Source organism: Hypanus sabinus, chromosome 2, assembly GCF_030144855.1.
Source record: "Hypanus sabinus isolate sHypSab1 chromosome 2, sHypSab1.hap1, whole genome shotgun sequence".
Classification (NCBI taxonomy): Eukaryota; Metazoa; Chordata; class Chondrichthyes; order Myliobatiformes; family Dasyatidae; genus Hypanus; species Hypanus sabinus.
Genome location: NC_082707.1, coordinates 39,460,736 through 39,476,042, shown reverse-complemented (window position 1 = coordinate 39,476,042; position 15,307 = coordinate 39,460,736). Strand labels below are relative to the sequence as shown.

Genomic DNA, 15,307 nt, shown 5'->3' with positions numbered 1-15,307 from the left:
ACCAAATGCTAACTAGCCTATTATTTCCCTTCTGCTGCCTTCCTCCTTTCTTAAAGAGTGGAGTTACATTTGCAATTTTCCAGTCCTGTGGCACCATGCCAGAGTCCAATGATTTTTGAAAGATCATTTCTAATGCCACCACAATCTATGATGTTACCACTTTCAGAACCCTATTGTGCAGTTCATCTGGTCCAGGTGACTTATGTACCTTTAGGTCTTTCAGCTTTTTGTAGCATCTTCTCTCTTGTAATTCTCTTTTGATTGGAGAAAGGCTAACTTTGAGGAGATGCGAAGGGATTTAGAGAGAGTGGATTGGGTCAAGTTGTTTTATGGGAAGGATGTAATAGAGAAATGGAGGTCATTTAAGGGTGAAATTATGAGGGTACAGAATCTTTATGTTCCTGTTAGGTTGAAAGGAAAGGTTAAAGGTTTGAAAGCACCATGGTTTTCAAGGGATATTAGAAATTTGGTTCGGAAAAAGAGGGATGTCTACAATATTTATAGGCAGCATGGAGTAAAGGAATTGCTCGAGGAATATAAAGAATGTAAAAGGAATCTTAAGAAAGAGATTAGAAAAGCTAAAAGAAGATACGAGGTTGGTTTGGCAAATAAGGTGAAAGTAAATCCGAAAGGTTTCTACAGTTATATTAAAAGCAAGAGGATAGTGAGGGATAAAATTGGCCCCTTAGAGAATCAGAGTGGTCAGCTATGTGTGGAGCCGAGGGAGATGAGAGAGATTTTGAATGATTTCTTCTCTTCGGTATTCACTAAGGAGAAGGATATTGAATTGTGTAAGGTGTGGGAAACAAGTAAGGAAGTTATGGAACCTATGACAATTAAAGAGGTGGAAGTACTGGCACTTTTAAGAAATTTAAAAGTGGATATATCTCCGGGTCCTGACAGGATATTCCCCAGGACCTTGAGGGAAGTTTGTGTAGAAATAGCAGGAGCTCTGACGGAGATCTTTAAGATGTCATTAGAAACGGGGATTGTGCTGGAGGATTGGCGTATTGCTCATGTGGTTCCATTGTTTAAAAAGGGTTCTAGAAGTAAGCCTAGCAATTATAGACCTGTCAGTTTGACATCAGTGGTGGGTAAATTAATGGAAAGTATTCTTAGAGATAGTATTAATAATTATCTGGATAGACAGGATCTGATTAGGAGTAGCCAGCATGGATTTGTGCGTGGTAGGTCATGTTTGACAAACCTTATTGAATTTTTTGAAGAAGTTACGAGGAATGTTGACGAGGGTAAGGCAGTGGATGTAGTCTATATGGACTTCAGCAAAGCCTTTGACAAAGTTCCACATGGAAGGTTAGTTAAGAAGGTTCAGTCGTTAGGTATTAATGGTAGAGTAATAAAATGGATTCAACAGTGGCTAGATGGGAGATGCCAGAGAGTAGTGGTGGATAATTGTTTATCGGGATGGAGGCCGGTGACTAGCGGGGTGCCTCAGGGATCTGTTTTGGGCCCAATGTTGTTTGTAATATACATAAATGATCTGGATGATGGGGTGGTAAATTGGATTAGTAAGTATGCCAATGATACTAAGGTAGGAGGTGTTGTGGATAATGAGGTGGGTTTTCAAAGCTTGCAGGGAGATTTATGCCGGTTAGAAGAATGGGCTGAACGTTGGCAGATGGAGTTTAATGCTGAGAAGTGTGAGGTTCTACATTTTGGCAGGAATAATCCAAATAGAGCATACAGGGTAAATGGTAGGGCATTGAGGAATGAAGAGGAACAGAGAGATCTAGGAATAACAGTGCATAGTTCCCTGAAGGTGGAGTCTCCTGTAGATAGGGTGGTGAAGAAGGCTTTTGGAACGCTGGCCTTTATAAATCAAAGCATTGAGTACAGAAGTTGGAATGTAATGTTAAAATTGTACAAGGCATTGGTAAGGCCAAATTTAGAATATTGTGTGCAGTTCTGGTCACCGAATTATAGGAAAGATATCAATAAATTAGAGAGAGTGCAGAGACGATTTATTAGGATGTTACCTGGGTTTCAGCACTTAAGTTACAGAGAAAGGTTGAACAAGTTAGGTCTCTATTCATTAGAGCGTAGAAGGTTGAGGGGGGATAGATAGATAGATAGAGTTGACGTGAATAGGCTGTTTCCATTGAGAGTAGGGGAGATTCAAACAAGAGGACATGATTTGAGAGTTAGGGGGCAGAAGTTTAAGGGAAACACGAGGGGGTATTTCTTTACTCAGAGAGTGATAGCTGTGGGGAATGAGCTTCCTGTAGAAGTAGTAGAGGACAGTTCAGTTGTGTCATTTAAGGTAAAATTGTATAGGTATATGGACAGGAAAGGAGTGGAGGGTTATGAGCTGAGTGCGGGTAGGTGGGACTAGGTGAGATTAAGAGTTCGGCACGGACTAGGAGGGCCGAGATGGCCTGTTTCCGTGCTGTGATTGTTTTATGGTTATATGGTAACAGTAACTGCATCCACTTCTCTTCTTTCACACACTACATCAGACATACTGCTAGTGTCTTCCACAGTGACGTATCAGGACATGAGAAAATTAGAGGGAGCAGAGATGAAAGCAGTTCATCTTTTAAATATTTAGCAAATAGGCCAAAACACTAAACTCCTACCCCAATGCAAAGAGAACTTAATTGAAAGGCAAATACAATAAGGGTGCTTAAATTGACAAAATAATGATTTAAAAATAAGACATACTCAGTATTTTTGGCAGATGGGTTCTGAATGGACACAGTCAAAACACCCCTGCTGGTACTAGGAATGCGACTTCTGAAAACAGAACAATTTAAACATGAGTCAGTTGTGCTTTAAAATAAATGATCAAGATTAACAAATTAATTATTTTCTTGAATTCTAATAAGTGAATCATCTTCACTGCACAATCAACTTGCATGCAAATCTTCTTCCTCTGACAAGTCAGTTTTGTGCTTGGCATCATTAATTGGCTATGAATAAACAGTCAGATGCCCAGATACTCAGATCCACTGATTTTCAAGGTGAGATAATGTCCACAATGACATTCCTGTGGGTTGGTTTTATAAAAAGAAAATCTCACACTTGGGACTGGTTAACTCAGCTACACAAACCAGATTTGACTTTCAAACAGCAGCATTATATTTTTGCATTACAACATGGAAGTTAACCCAACACACTATTTCTCATCATTTTCTCACATGGTTTCATGAATTATCATTTTGTATATAAATATGAAATATTTCACCTGCCAGAACTTCTAACACCTACTCTAACTAAAACAATTGAACAGATGTGATTTGAGTTTGGCAGATTTCAGTTGTACCAACCCCTTCATTCTTAAATTGGTTACATTATATTCAAATGGCACTCGTACTGGTGCTGCGAAATACACTGTTCCATATATCCCTTGATGATTAATTCTCTTGCACTCCTGTCAATAATTGAGATACTCAGCAAATTTTGGTGTAGTGTTCAATAATCTTAACAGTTTAAGTACTTACTGGTCAACTGTCACAGTATCAGAATTGGTTGACCACCTGAAAAATAAGATTACAAATCAATTCATATTATCTACCTTCAACTGTCACATCTTTATTAAGTCATGCAACAATTAAACAAATTTAAAGGAAAAAATGCTTAAAATCTGAAATACAGAATTAAAGATGCAAATAATATTCAGTAGGTAAGGTGGAGCAGCATTTGTGCAGAATGCTACAGAGATTATAGGTTAATGATCCTCATCAGGGTGTAATAGTGTGGCAAATGTAAGACACCGTTCCCACCCATTTCTGCTCCTTGACTCAAATGCCAATAGAACAGATTGAGCACTCAAGATGTTATGCAGCCAATTTTAAATTGTAAATCTACTTTTTGGGATATGGGTATTGCTGGCAATTTTTGTCATCCTTAATTGTTAATGTGCTAGTGTGTCATCTTCTGGAGCTGCCATAGTTCTGTTGATGATAACATACTATTTGGTTGAGAAGTGCAAGATTTAGACTCGGTGACATTAAGGTCCAATTTTAAAGTGAACCAATTTAAGGGAACCTACAGTTGATAAGTGTTTACCTGTGAATGTTGCGCTCATCCTTTTTGGTTTGAGTGGTACAATCATTCTAACTCACGAAACTTTGTAGTGCATTTCCATACGAAATACAAACTTGTTTTTTGTTGCTAAGAGTGGATGGGCTACATTATTCTGAATTATGTCAAGTTTCATCGGCACTAGCTGGACACGCACTCATCCAAGCAGGTAGATAATATTCCACCACACTGTTTACATGTCTTCCAGATTGTGTGAAGACTAGGGCTGACATGAAACATGCTACTTGTCACAAGATATCTAGCTTCTGACTTAAATCCATGTGATGTTATTCATTGATCCCAAGAGAACTTTGTAATGGCAATGCTATTGAACAGCAAGTTATCTTCGGGTGAGATGGCAGTGTGTTTGACCATAGTGGCTTCTGAAGGTCAACCAAGGGTGTCACTGTCCTTTTTAAACAGTTTTTTTAAATGATCGCAAGACCATGCTGGACATTAAGAACTCAAGAGTACTGCAGGTCTACCCCATCAGCGAGTTGCTCATTTGCAGAAAAACTGAAAGAGCTGGACTTGGTGTGGATCATGCTGCTACTTACATCAGAAGTGCGTTGGAGGAGTCAGTGCGTGGAGGCAGTGTACAGTCCAACAGCAAGTGATTCTCTCTAGTTGCTTTTCTTGTGATCACTAGATGCTGTTGGACATTGTTAATGTGGATTGCTGCAAATCCAATTCACCCATTTGTTGGTGGATGGTGAGGGAGCTGCGAGGCCTTGGTTGAGCAAGGACTAGGCCTCAAGCACGGTGTTACCTGGTTACAGCAGCCCAGGACAGAAGTATCGGAGTCAATGCTGCCTCCCAGGTGTTAGCTCGGCAGAAGACAAACCGTATTCTGTTCAACTGCAGATTTCTGCGAAATTCATGTACCCAAGGTCTTGGACTATATTTTTTATGTAATTGTATTTTACTGATACATGTGCCTTGTGCTGTGTGGAGGAGCAAGGAGAGATTGTGCCATGGGATTTTGCAAACCCAGGGACATTTTCCAGTTCCTCTACAAAACAGCTTATTTCTCTTCTGTCATTCTTTTCTTTTGGTGGTTGTGGTTCTGACGGAGTCCGTGATCTACAGTTCAAACTACGGTTCTTCGCCAACGGTGAATTTTCAGACCGACTGTGTGGCCTAGCACTTCACTATCTCCAGGAATAGCCAGGAAGACGTGCACCCGTGGGGGCTGGGAGATCAGAAGTCAGGGAGCAGCCCATAGGTGACACAGTTATCTTTTTTTCTGTACATAAATTTTGATGCAGATTGACATTTGAACTACATTCAAAGATATGCAATATGCACCGTTGTGGAGACTGAAACATCAGGAGTGGAACACCAAGACAGCAGGCGACGTGTTTGCTAATCACCAGCTGCTTTCAGAAGGCCCCTGTACTTGAGCAATCCCCCTCCCTCTCCTCTGCCAGTCCTCATTTCAGGGGGCTTGGAGAGGCGACAGGGAAGATTGTAATTAGCAGAACAGTGAGTTGCCAGTCTCTACTCTCGTTGCAGGAGTGACCTCTTTCTCTCCCTGGCTGGAGAGCAAGAGCCTGTCTTGAGATACCGAAATGCTGGTTTGTGGACTGTGGTTTGATGGACTCTTGGTGCTTTTGCTGAGCTTGCATACTGGGGGAGGGGGTCAGTGGGGGGGGGGTGTCAATGCTTTTTGCTGCTACTTACACATTGTTCTATGGGGTTTCTTTGTTTTTGTGGATGTCTCTGAAAGGGACGAATTTCAGATTGTATACTGGATACACACTCTCTGATATTAAATGCACTTTGATACTGGATTTTGCAGCCTGGCTCCAGCAAAACAATGTTTCATTTGGCTGTATTCACAGGTATCCATGTATGTTTGAATGACAATTAAACTTGAACTTATAGATAGCTAATAATTTCATGAACTAGTCTAAAGCCTACCAATACATTAGAGAGCTTGATGGGAATGGGAGTGAGGGTGGGGCAAGGAGGAATATGAAGACAGCAGTAATCCAGTCAATTGCATATCTTTGACTGTACTTCAAATGTCAACCTGCATCAAAATTGATGTACAGAAAAACAGATAAATTGGATTAGAGTTGGTGCACTCAATATATGAAAATTAGCTAAGCAACTGCCATAAAAAATATGGAAATATATGCAAAGAATCATATGAAAATGCCCTTTCCTCTTTTCATATTTTAAAATAAACACTTCCTGATTCAGACACCTTGCTGTTCATTAAATAGTTTAATTTAGGAACAGCAATTTGCTTTGTTTGCATAGGTACATGCCAACATTTTAGTCTCAATTTTGGTAAAAAAAAACCTAGTATAGTGGTATTTGCGTCAAGTATAATGAACAAATTAGACAATTTGTTTACCTCTGAAAATATTACTATTTTTTTTACTTGCATTATCATTATTTGCTTTAAAAAAAATGTCTAATCCAAAGTTTATCCATCTTGTGGTCACCAACTCAACTGAGAAACTGAACATGTTCAATAGTCATTCAATATTATCCCATTAAGTACTTGTAATTTTCCCAAAATAGATTTTAGCAGAGTTAGCTTTAAGTAACCATGAATTTGAACACATAAATGTGGAAAATGTTTTTAACTGAAAGATCTATTTAAAATTAGCTTCCATTTTGTACTTACTGTCGCATTTGTCTCTTAATTGATCTTCCTTTCATCCCTTGTTCAGTTTGCATGTGCACCTGTTTTTTTTGGAAAAAAAAGCTCATCAATATCTTCCCTTCTCCATTACTCAGAGAAAAACAAGACAGGATTTCTAGTCGCCAAGGTGGCATAATGCACCAAAATAGTGAAAGTCAGCACTTACAGAAGAACATACAAATTTTGAATTCATAATAAATTTGCTCATTGGACTAGAAACATAGGTGAGCTTAATTTACAAAGGTCTACAAAGTAAATAGAGTTAATACCAAAAACAAAAGACACAATATAAATGTCAAAACACTGCAAATACAAACAATTATAAATAAATGCTGAAGTAAGGTAATACACAACTGTTATGATGAAGCGGATTTATGGATTCAGTAAGTGGGACTGAAAACCCTGTTTGCGATTAGCACATTGACTATTTACTTGCAAGACAAACAGTGAAACACTCAACCAAGCATCTGAGTCAAACAAGTACTTATCTAAGCCCCCCAAGCCAACAACATTAAACATTCAATGACACATTCTTTTCTAAACTGAGCACCTGAAGTGGCAGGACAAAATAGACACTAAACATACTTAACTAGAGTGCACACACAGGCCTTCAGCACCACAGCATACCAAACCCCACCACCCCCTCTCCCATCATCACCACTGTTTACTATTTCTGCAGCACCCTTGTCTACCTAGTTCATAGAGACCCAACGGGAAAAAGAGAGACCACAAGGTTACTGCGTGCTAGATTTAAATACCACGGTCGCCATGACATCATCATCTAAACGGAAGCTAGTGGGTGAGGCTGCAGTGCTCCTCACATGGGCCAGTCCTTGCCTCCCACAGGACTGTGGCTTTCAATCAGCAGGCAAGACATTTACTGCAACAACAGCTTCCCAATCTTTCCATGACTACCTGCCACTAATAGGTAATGAGGCTTGATTGTCTCAGCTCCTGAAGCCTAATGAGCTACTTTCGTCCATGAGATCCGTTATCACCAAGGTGAATATGGTTCTGTAATAAACGTAACCTAACCATCAGCACCCATATTCCTGTGAAAATTAATTCAAATTTCAAAGTTTACAAAGTTTCTGATGTGTGCTGAAAACCAAACATTGGAATTCATAAGAAAAAGGTTTACTTTTCAAGATATAACCAAAATGTTGTCACTAGCAAGACATAAGATGATTACATTTTTGTTTGAACACCAGGAAAAGAGGAAGTAAAATCAAACCCGCTTTCCAATACTTGTTTATGTCCACCAACTAAAATAACCGGCTCAAATGACTAACATTAAACCCATGATTTATACTGCAGGTAACAAAGTTATTTCTGGAGTTAAATGCAGCTGCAGTGAACACCATAAGAAAAAAAAACTACAAGGATATGAAAATATATTTTGGCTGCATGGTAAAAAAAATTAATACATAGATAAAAGCTTATTCATACCTTAACGATTTTATTTTAAAGTGGCACCTTTAAAATGCACAAGTTCTTTAAAAAAAAATCAATCTACATGCACAAGAGAGAGTTCAAAAGAAGTGAACAGGGACAGTTAAGACATTATAAGCACCACAGTTCCCAAGGAGACTGGGGCCAGTGCTAGTGAAATTTTGAGAGTACAGGCTTTGTATATTTCTGTCAGAATAAAAGGCAAGGGTAACAGGTTTAGGGAACCATGGTTTGAGAGAGATGGAGACCCTGAAACAAGAACAAAGGGAGGTATTTGAGTATAAGAAATGCAAGAGGACACTTAAGGAAATCAAGAGGGCTAAAAGAATGCACAAAGTCTAGCAGACAAGGTGAATGAGAATCCCAACTGTTTCTACAGATATACTAAAGAGCAATAAGGACAAAATTGGTCCCTTTTTCATCAATCAACTTCTCAGCTCTTTTCTTTATTCCTCCGCCCCCTCCCAATTTCATTCATCACCTTGTATTGCTTCTTCCCGTCCCCCTACCTTCTTATCTGACTCATCTTTGCTTCCAGTCCTGATGAAGGGTTGCGGCCCGAAACTTTGACTGTACTCTTTTCCATAGATGCTGCCTGGCCTGCTGAGTTCCTCCAGCATTTTGTCTGTGTTTATTGAATACAGGAGTTGGAATGCTATGTTGAATTTGTATAAAGTGTTGGTGAGACCTAATTTAGAGTATCATGTGCAGTTTTTAGTCACCTACCTATAGAAAAGATGTCAATAAGTTTGAAAGAGTGCAAGTATGTCGCTAGGACTGGAGGACCCAAGTTATAGGGAAAGGTTGAATACGTTAAGATTTTATTCTCTTCAGTGTAGAAGAAGGATGGGAGGTTTGATAGAAAATTATGAGGGGTATATACATAGGTTGACTGCAAGCAGGCTTTTTCCACTAAGTTGAGTGAGACTAGAATTAAAGGTCATGGATTAAAGAGGAAAAGTGAAATGTTTAAGGGGATCATGAGGGGGAACTTTTTCATTCAGAGGGTGGCGAGAGTGTGGACAAGCTATCAGTGGTGGATGTGGGGTCAATTTCAAAATTTAAGGAAATCTGGGCAGGGACTTGGATGGAAGAGGTTTAGAAGGCTATGGTATGGGTGAAGGTCAATGTTTCTAGGCAGATTAATGATTCGGCATGGACTAGATGGGCCAAAGGTCTTGCTTCTGTATTGTAGTGTTTTATGACCCTTGACACAGAAATGTGACTGGAGTTTTAGATCAGTATTCTATGACTCTACAATTAACTAAAAGTTTAAACGAGGGAAATGGATATGAATGTTGAAACTGATAAATTATTTCCTTTGCTGCTAAGAATGTTGCCTTGAAGTAAATAGTAAGCATGAACAAGGTTAAGAATCAGCCTGGGAATTTGAACTATTGACATCTTGATGTAGGAAACTGAGGCTTTTGAAATACAAGTGCTAAATGCTCAAATTGAATGAATGTAATCAATGATTAATTACAAAAGTATTTAATTGAATTAAAACAATAGGACTTCCAAAATTTCTTTGGGCAGAATCTTAAATACCTTTAGGCCTCTTTTGAAAAGAAAAGTTGCTTGCCGTGCTTCTTTATTTTGCTGTGCCTGCACAGGAATCCTGGGAAAATTCATCTGAATGGAATTCCTGAAAATATGAGAAGGCAATATAAGGAGAATTATTTTTTACATAATGAATCTAGAACTATTTCAACACAATGCTGAATATAAATTCCATCCTTAAACCTTTATTCCAGGGGTTCCCAACCTTTTTTATGCCACGGACCATTACCATTAACTGAGGGACCATGGACCCCAGGTTGGGAACCTCTGCTTTACTTTCATGAATCCTCCATCAACTTCATCCATCTCCTCACCTCTTTAGCTGCAATGAATGCTTCAATGATGACATAAATCTTTGCTGTCCTTCATTCTGCCCAAATACTGATGTAGTTTTCAGAAGTGGCGTTCTCCGTCCAGCCTGCTGAAATCATTTAGAAGAAATCAACACCAAATACAGACATCCTAAAAAGGAGGATGGGAGGGGGAAGGGAGGAGAGAGACGTAATCAGATTCCTTATACTCAAAATTATTTGCCATAATATTTATCATACTGAACTTCCCTTTAAGTCTAGGATTTACTATATCTGGCTAAATTTGAACTTGTTTTGCAAGTTACTGTTCTACTTTGCACCTTTCAATAAATTCACTATGCACTCAGAAAAGTTTTGGAAAAATGTTTTGGAAGCTCGCAGCAATTTCCTTCATAAGGTTCCAATTTGCCAGTCTTAATACCACAAAAACAGTAAATTTGAGTTACACAAACTACCAGGACAACAATGGAATCATTAAGTCACTGAATTGAGAACTCCCAAATAAAAAAAACTGCACCACTAAGTGGCAGGAATACTGCAGTGGAAAAAATATTAAATAGTTTACAGTTGGCGACAATATTCTGATCAATTGTAAATGACCAAGGCCAAAAAGTCTAAATGACAGATGTTAAAAAAGAATTTGTTTAGGACATCTCCTGCAGTCAATTAATCTGCCAATTATCTAGGCTCAGATACATCTAGGGCTGGGGTTCCCAACCTTTTTTTAATGTTGATGGACCCCATTAAGCAAGGGGACCGTGGACCCCAGGTTGGGAACCCCTGATCAAGAATTAAAAAAAATACAAAATTGAATTCATACATTAACTTTAACAGCAAAAGACTCAAGGCAGCTTGTAGGTAGATTTTTAAAGGAAGGAAGGGTAGAGTGGTAGTGCTCTGAAGAGGGAATTGCAGAGCGTAAGCACTTGGCAAATGAAACAATGACCAAATGATTAAAACTGGGGATAATCAAAATCCAGGAACTAGAGAAGTTGGAATATCTTGAAGGTTTACAGCAGGGGTCCATGGCATTAAAAAGCTTGTATAACCCTGGTTTACTGGTTGCACAATAATGACAGGCAGAAGAGAGGGCTAGGCTGTTAAGGGATTGCAGAGTAGGGACAAAGGCATTGCTTAATGTCTCTTTCAGCAAGAGTGTGTTGAACAAAGACAGGATAAGTGAATGGGACAATGTAAAGGAGGGCAGGAAAAAAATGATTCTTGGAGATCTCAATTAAAAAAAAAATTGAGGACAGACTAAGTGCATCTGGCCAAGAGTAAATCAGAAAAGTCAATAAAAGTAAGAAGTATGAACTAGGTTTTCAACTGCAGATAAGCCAAGCAGAGTGGATTTTAACAAGATTATAAGTTGTCTTCATCAAGTACATCTCAGCAAGTCAAGCAACCTGACATCTTAGAGACAGTAGAGAAGTTATGAAATATTATGATGTAGTAGTACTTCATATAACTGGTAAACATGCAGAAAATTATGCACTTTAAAACGGTATTGCAAAACAAGCAAGTAGATGACAAAAGGGAAGATGGCCAATTTTGGTCTCAGGGAAAACACTAGGAGGAAAGTGATATGTGAGAAGAGAAACCATTGGAGGCAATTGTTGGATATCACTTGATGTGTTCTAGTTTCTAGTTCTAGTTGCTCTTTGTTGTTACTACTTCTGGGCAATTTTTGAATTGGGATGGTGTGCAGATAATGAACACTGAGCTTAACTGTACGAAAATATGCCTTTTGATGTTGTGTTTTACATTCTGTGCTTTCCCTTGTTTTTTTTGTTACATTTGTGTGATTTTTTTCATGTGTGTGGGGGGGGAAGGTTTGATTTTTTTTTTTGAACGGGTTGGTTCCATGGTCCTTCTTTGTTTTGTGAATGTCTGTGGGGAAGATGAATTTCAGCGTTGTATACTGCATACATACTGTGATAATAAATGTATTTTGAATCTTTGAAAAGGGTATCCTGCACTTGCACAGCCATCTCCCAACAAGGAATCAATTACTTCAGGGAAATTAAAAGTAACGTTCTTAACATTTAAATAAAAACTCTGGAACCTTTACAAATTCTATAACTCAATATTTACTGTCAACAAATGATAAAAATACAATCTGGAATACAAAGTTATATAACCATATAACAATCACAGCACGGAAATAGGCCATCTCGGCCCTCCTAGTCCGTGCAGAACTCTTAATCTCACCTAGTCCCACCTACCCGCACTCAGCCCATAACCCTCCACTCCTTTCCTGTCCATATACCTATACAATTTTACCTTAAATGACACAACTGAACTGGCCTCTATTACTTCTACAGGAAGCTCATTCCACACAGCTATCACTCTCTGAGTAAAGAAATACCCACTCGTGTTTCCCTTAAACTTCTGCCCCCTAACTCTCAAATCATGTCCTCTCGTTTGAATCTCCCCTACTCTCAATGGAAACAGCCTATTCACGTCAACTCTATCTATCCCTCTCAAAATTTTAAATACCTTGATCAAATCCCCCCTCAATCTTCTACGCTCCAATGAATAGAGACGTAACTTGTTCAACCTTTCTCTGTAACTTAAGTGCTGAAACCCAGGTAACATCCTAGTAAATCGTCTCTGCACTCTCTCTAATTTATTGATATCTTTCCTATAATTCAGTGACCAGAACTGTACACAATATTCCAAATTTGGCCTTACCAATGCCTTGTACAATGTTATTTATTTCTGTAGAGATATCATTGAATAAGATCTCACTTAGCACATTTATCAGTGCTTGCTCATTTTGTTCAGCAACCAGCAGTTCTGGTTAGAAAAGTTTGCATCAAACAAATATGGAAGAATAAAAGTTTGGAAGTTTATTGTTCAATGGCCTTGTTCATCATTGGCCTTTTGGCTGTATTTGTTCCAAAAGGCCGAGATACTGCTTATATTGAAAACACATTCAGAATGGGCATCTGTGTTTAAAAGAATTGTTTTGAGGCTATTGTTTCATCCTCTGAATGAAGTACAAATAGCATATTCATTATTCCTGTGGATTTCAATTAACTAGGGCAGCAAACCAAAGAGGAAACTTGTTATTGTACAACCAGTTCATCTTACAAATAAAGCAATGCAAAAGAATAAATGCCAAGAAGCAAAACCCTGCACAATTTACCTTATGACTCAAGGATAACCTGCTTTGTGTACTGATCGATTTCTGTAGCATCAAAGCCTTTCTTGTTGCCAGACCAGTTATCAAACCCTGAAATCGCCTTCTCCGGGGTCCAGAAACTTTCCTTCTACCAACAGGGATCTGTCTGCTCACAGCTCTCCCTATCATAGTTTTAAAAAATTAGCTTATTAGCAGTTCATTTCATTTTCAATCTTTTTATTGATTTTCCAATAAAGAATATACAAATCAGAGAAGCTTAGCAAACAGATAATACAAAAAACATCTAAACAGCGATAAAAAAAACAAAGTATATATTGTCAAAATCAGATAGGTAAAATGTTACGTTGTTATATACAATATAGTAAAAAAAAACTACAACCATAAAAAAATGATTGGAAATTTTATTTGATAATGGGAAAAACCCCACTAACTAAACTAAAACAAAAAAAAGGAAAAGAAAGATTGGGCAGTCCATTTGAGGATAAAATTAGAAAAAAGAGAAAGAAAAAAAACATCCTTCCAGTCATCCCCAAACCTTCATAGATAAAGATTTTCCCTAAAGAGAATAAAGAATAAATAAATAAATAAATAAATAAATAAATCATGTGAAAATATTGAATAAAGGGTCGCCAGACTTGTTCAAAATTAAAAGATGTATCAAATGTCCGGCTTCCGATTTTCTCCAAGCTGAGCCATGACATAATGGAGGAGACCCAATAAAAAACAGTAGATGGAATAGAGTCTTTCCAGTATAGCAAGATAGCTCTCCTAGCCAGTAAAGTTGAAAAGGCTATCACATGTTGAGTGGAAGCAGACACTTTGCTTGCTTCCTCTGGAATAATCCCAAAAATTGCTGTAAGTAAATTAGGTTGAACATCCACATCTAAAACTTTAGATAGTATTCCAAACACATCCCTCCAAAAATTATTTGTTTACATATGACCAAAAAATACAAGTTAGAGTAGCCACTTCTGCGTTACATCTGTCACAAATAGGGCTTATATTAGGAAAAATATGTTATTTTTGGACATATAGGCCCTGTGTACTATCTTAAACTGAATTAAAATACGGCGTGCACAGATAGATGAATTATTGACTAGATAATAAATTTTACTCCATTGATTATCTGAAAGTGAATGTTGAACTTCTATTTCCCAGAAGTGTTGAACCCTATCATTAGGCGTCATGCGAGCGTTCATTGACTGTTTATAAATGATAGCTATTAATCATTTTTGAAAAGGTATAAGCTGAAAAATAGCATAATCCAAATTTAAAGAGCAGGCCAAGGGGTAATTTGGTAAAAAAAAATCACATTAAAAAATTCCTAACCTGTAAGTATCTGAAAAAATGTGTATTAGAGGTGTCATATTTATCCATTAACTGCGAAAAGGACATTAAACAGTCCTGTAAAAACAAACATAAGGAAGTTTTTATTCCCTTAATTTTCCATGTTAAAAAAGCCTCATCCAAAGTTGGTTTAAAAAAGAAATTAGAATAAATATTACTAGAAAGTAGAAAATCATTTAATTTAACAAATCTACGAAACTGAAACCAAATTTTTAAAGTATGTTTAACAATGGGGTTCAGAGCTGGTCTACCTATTCTGGAGAGCGAAAACGGAAGAGGCGCTCCTAATAAAGAAGCTAACGAAAACCCCATTACTGAATTTTCCTCCAACTGTAACCACGAAGGGTGATCTTGGTCATCTATATCATAAATCCAAAAAGTAATATAATGAATATTAATTGCCCAATAATAAAATCTAAAGTTTGGTAAGACCAGTCCTCCATCTTTTTTTGGTTTTTGCGATAAAAGTTTATTCACTCTAGAGCTTTTATTATTCCAAACATAAGACAAAATCAGAGAATCTATTTTATCAAAAAATGTTTTTGGAACAAAAGAGGGAACTGCTTGAAATATATATAATAATTTCGGTAGAATAACCATTTTTATAGCATTTATTCAACCTACCAATGACATCGACATAGGCGACCATTTAGAAAGCGCCTGTTGAGCATATTCAACTAAAGGGGAGAAATTATACCTATATAGGTCGACCAGATAGAACAGAAACTTTAGATCCTTATGAAATTAATAAGATATTTATGGACTATTCTAATCATTATAAATCTG

General features: G+C 37.7%; 2 protein-coding genes across 4 annotated transcripts in view; one reads left to right on the top strand and one right to left on the bottom strand.

Moving 5' to 3' along the window:
- The window catches only part of rubcn (rubicon autophagy regulator), a 131,033-nt gene that overhangs the window by 17,666 nt on the left and 98,060 nt on the right, over positions 1–15,307 (top strand). The gene's annotated exons all lie outside the window — the stretch shown is intronic.
- LOC132377915 (UAP56-interacting factor-like) overlaps positions 1–15,307 on the bottom strand; it is a 39,139-nt gene that overhangs the window by 7,824 nt on the left and 16,008 nt on the right. The window contains exons 3-8 of one of the 2 annotated variants that reach the window (XM_059944406.1): positions 13,178–13,335; positions 10,030–10,133; positions 9,704–9,800; positions 6,686–6,744; positions 3,462–3,497; positions 2,683–2,754 (exon numbers count right to left, since the gene is read on the bottom strand). In XM_059944406.1, the coding sequence (XP_059800389.1) occupies positions 2,683–2,754; positions 3,462–3,497; positions 6,686–6,744; positions 9,704–9,800; positions 10,030–10,133; positions 13,178–13,335 (526 nt within the window). Of the gene's footprint in view, positions 1–2,682; positions 2,755–3,461; positions 3,498–6,685; positions 6,745–9,703; positions 9,801–10,029; positions 10,137–13,177; positions 13,336–15,307 lie in introns of both variants that reach the window. The other variant, XM_059944397.1, reaches the window with a different exon arrangement.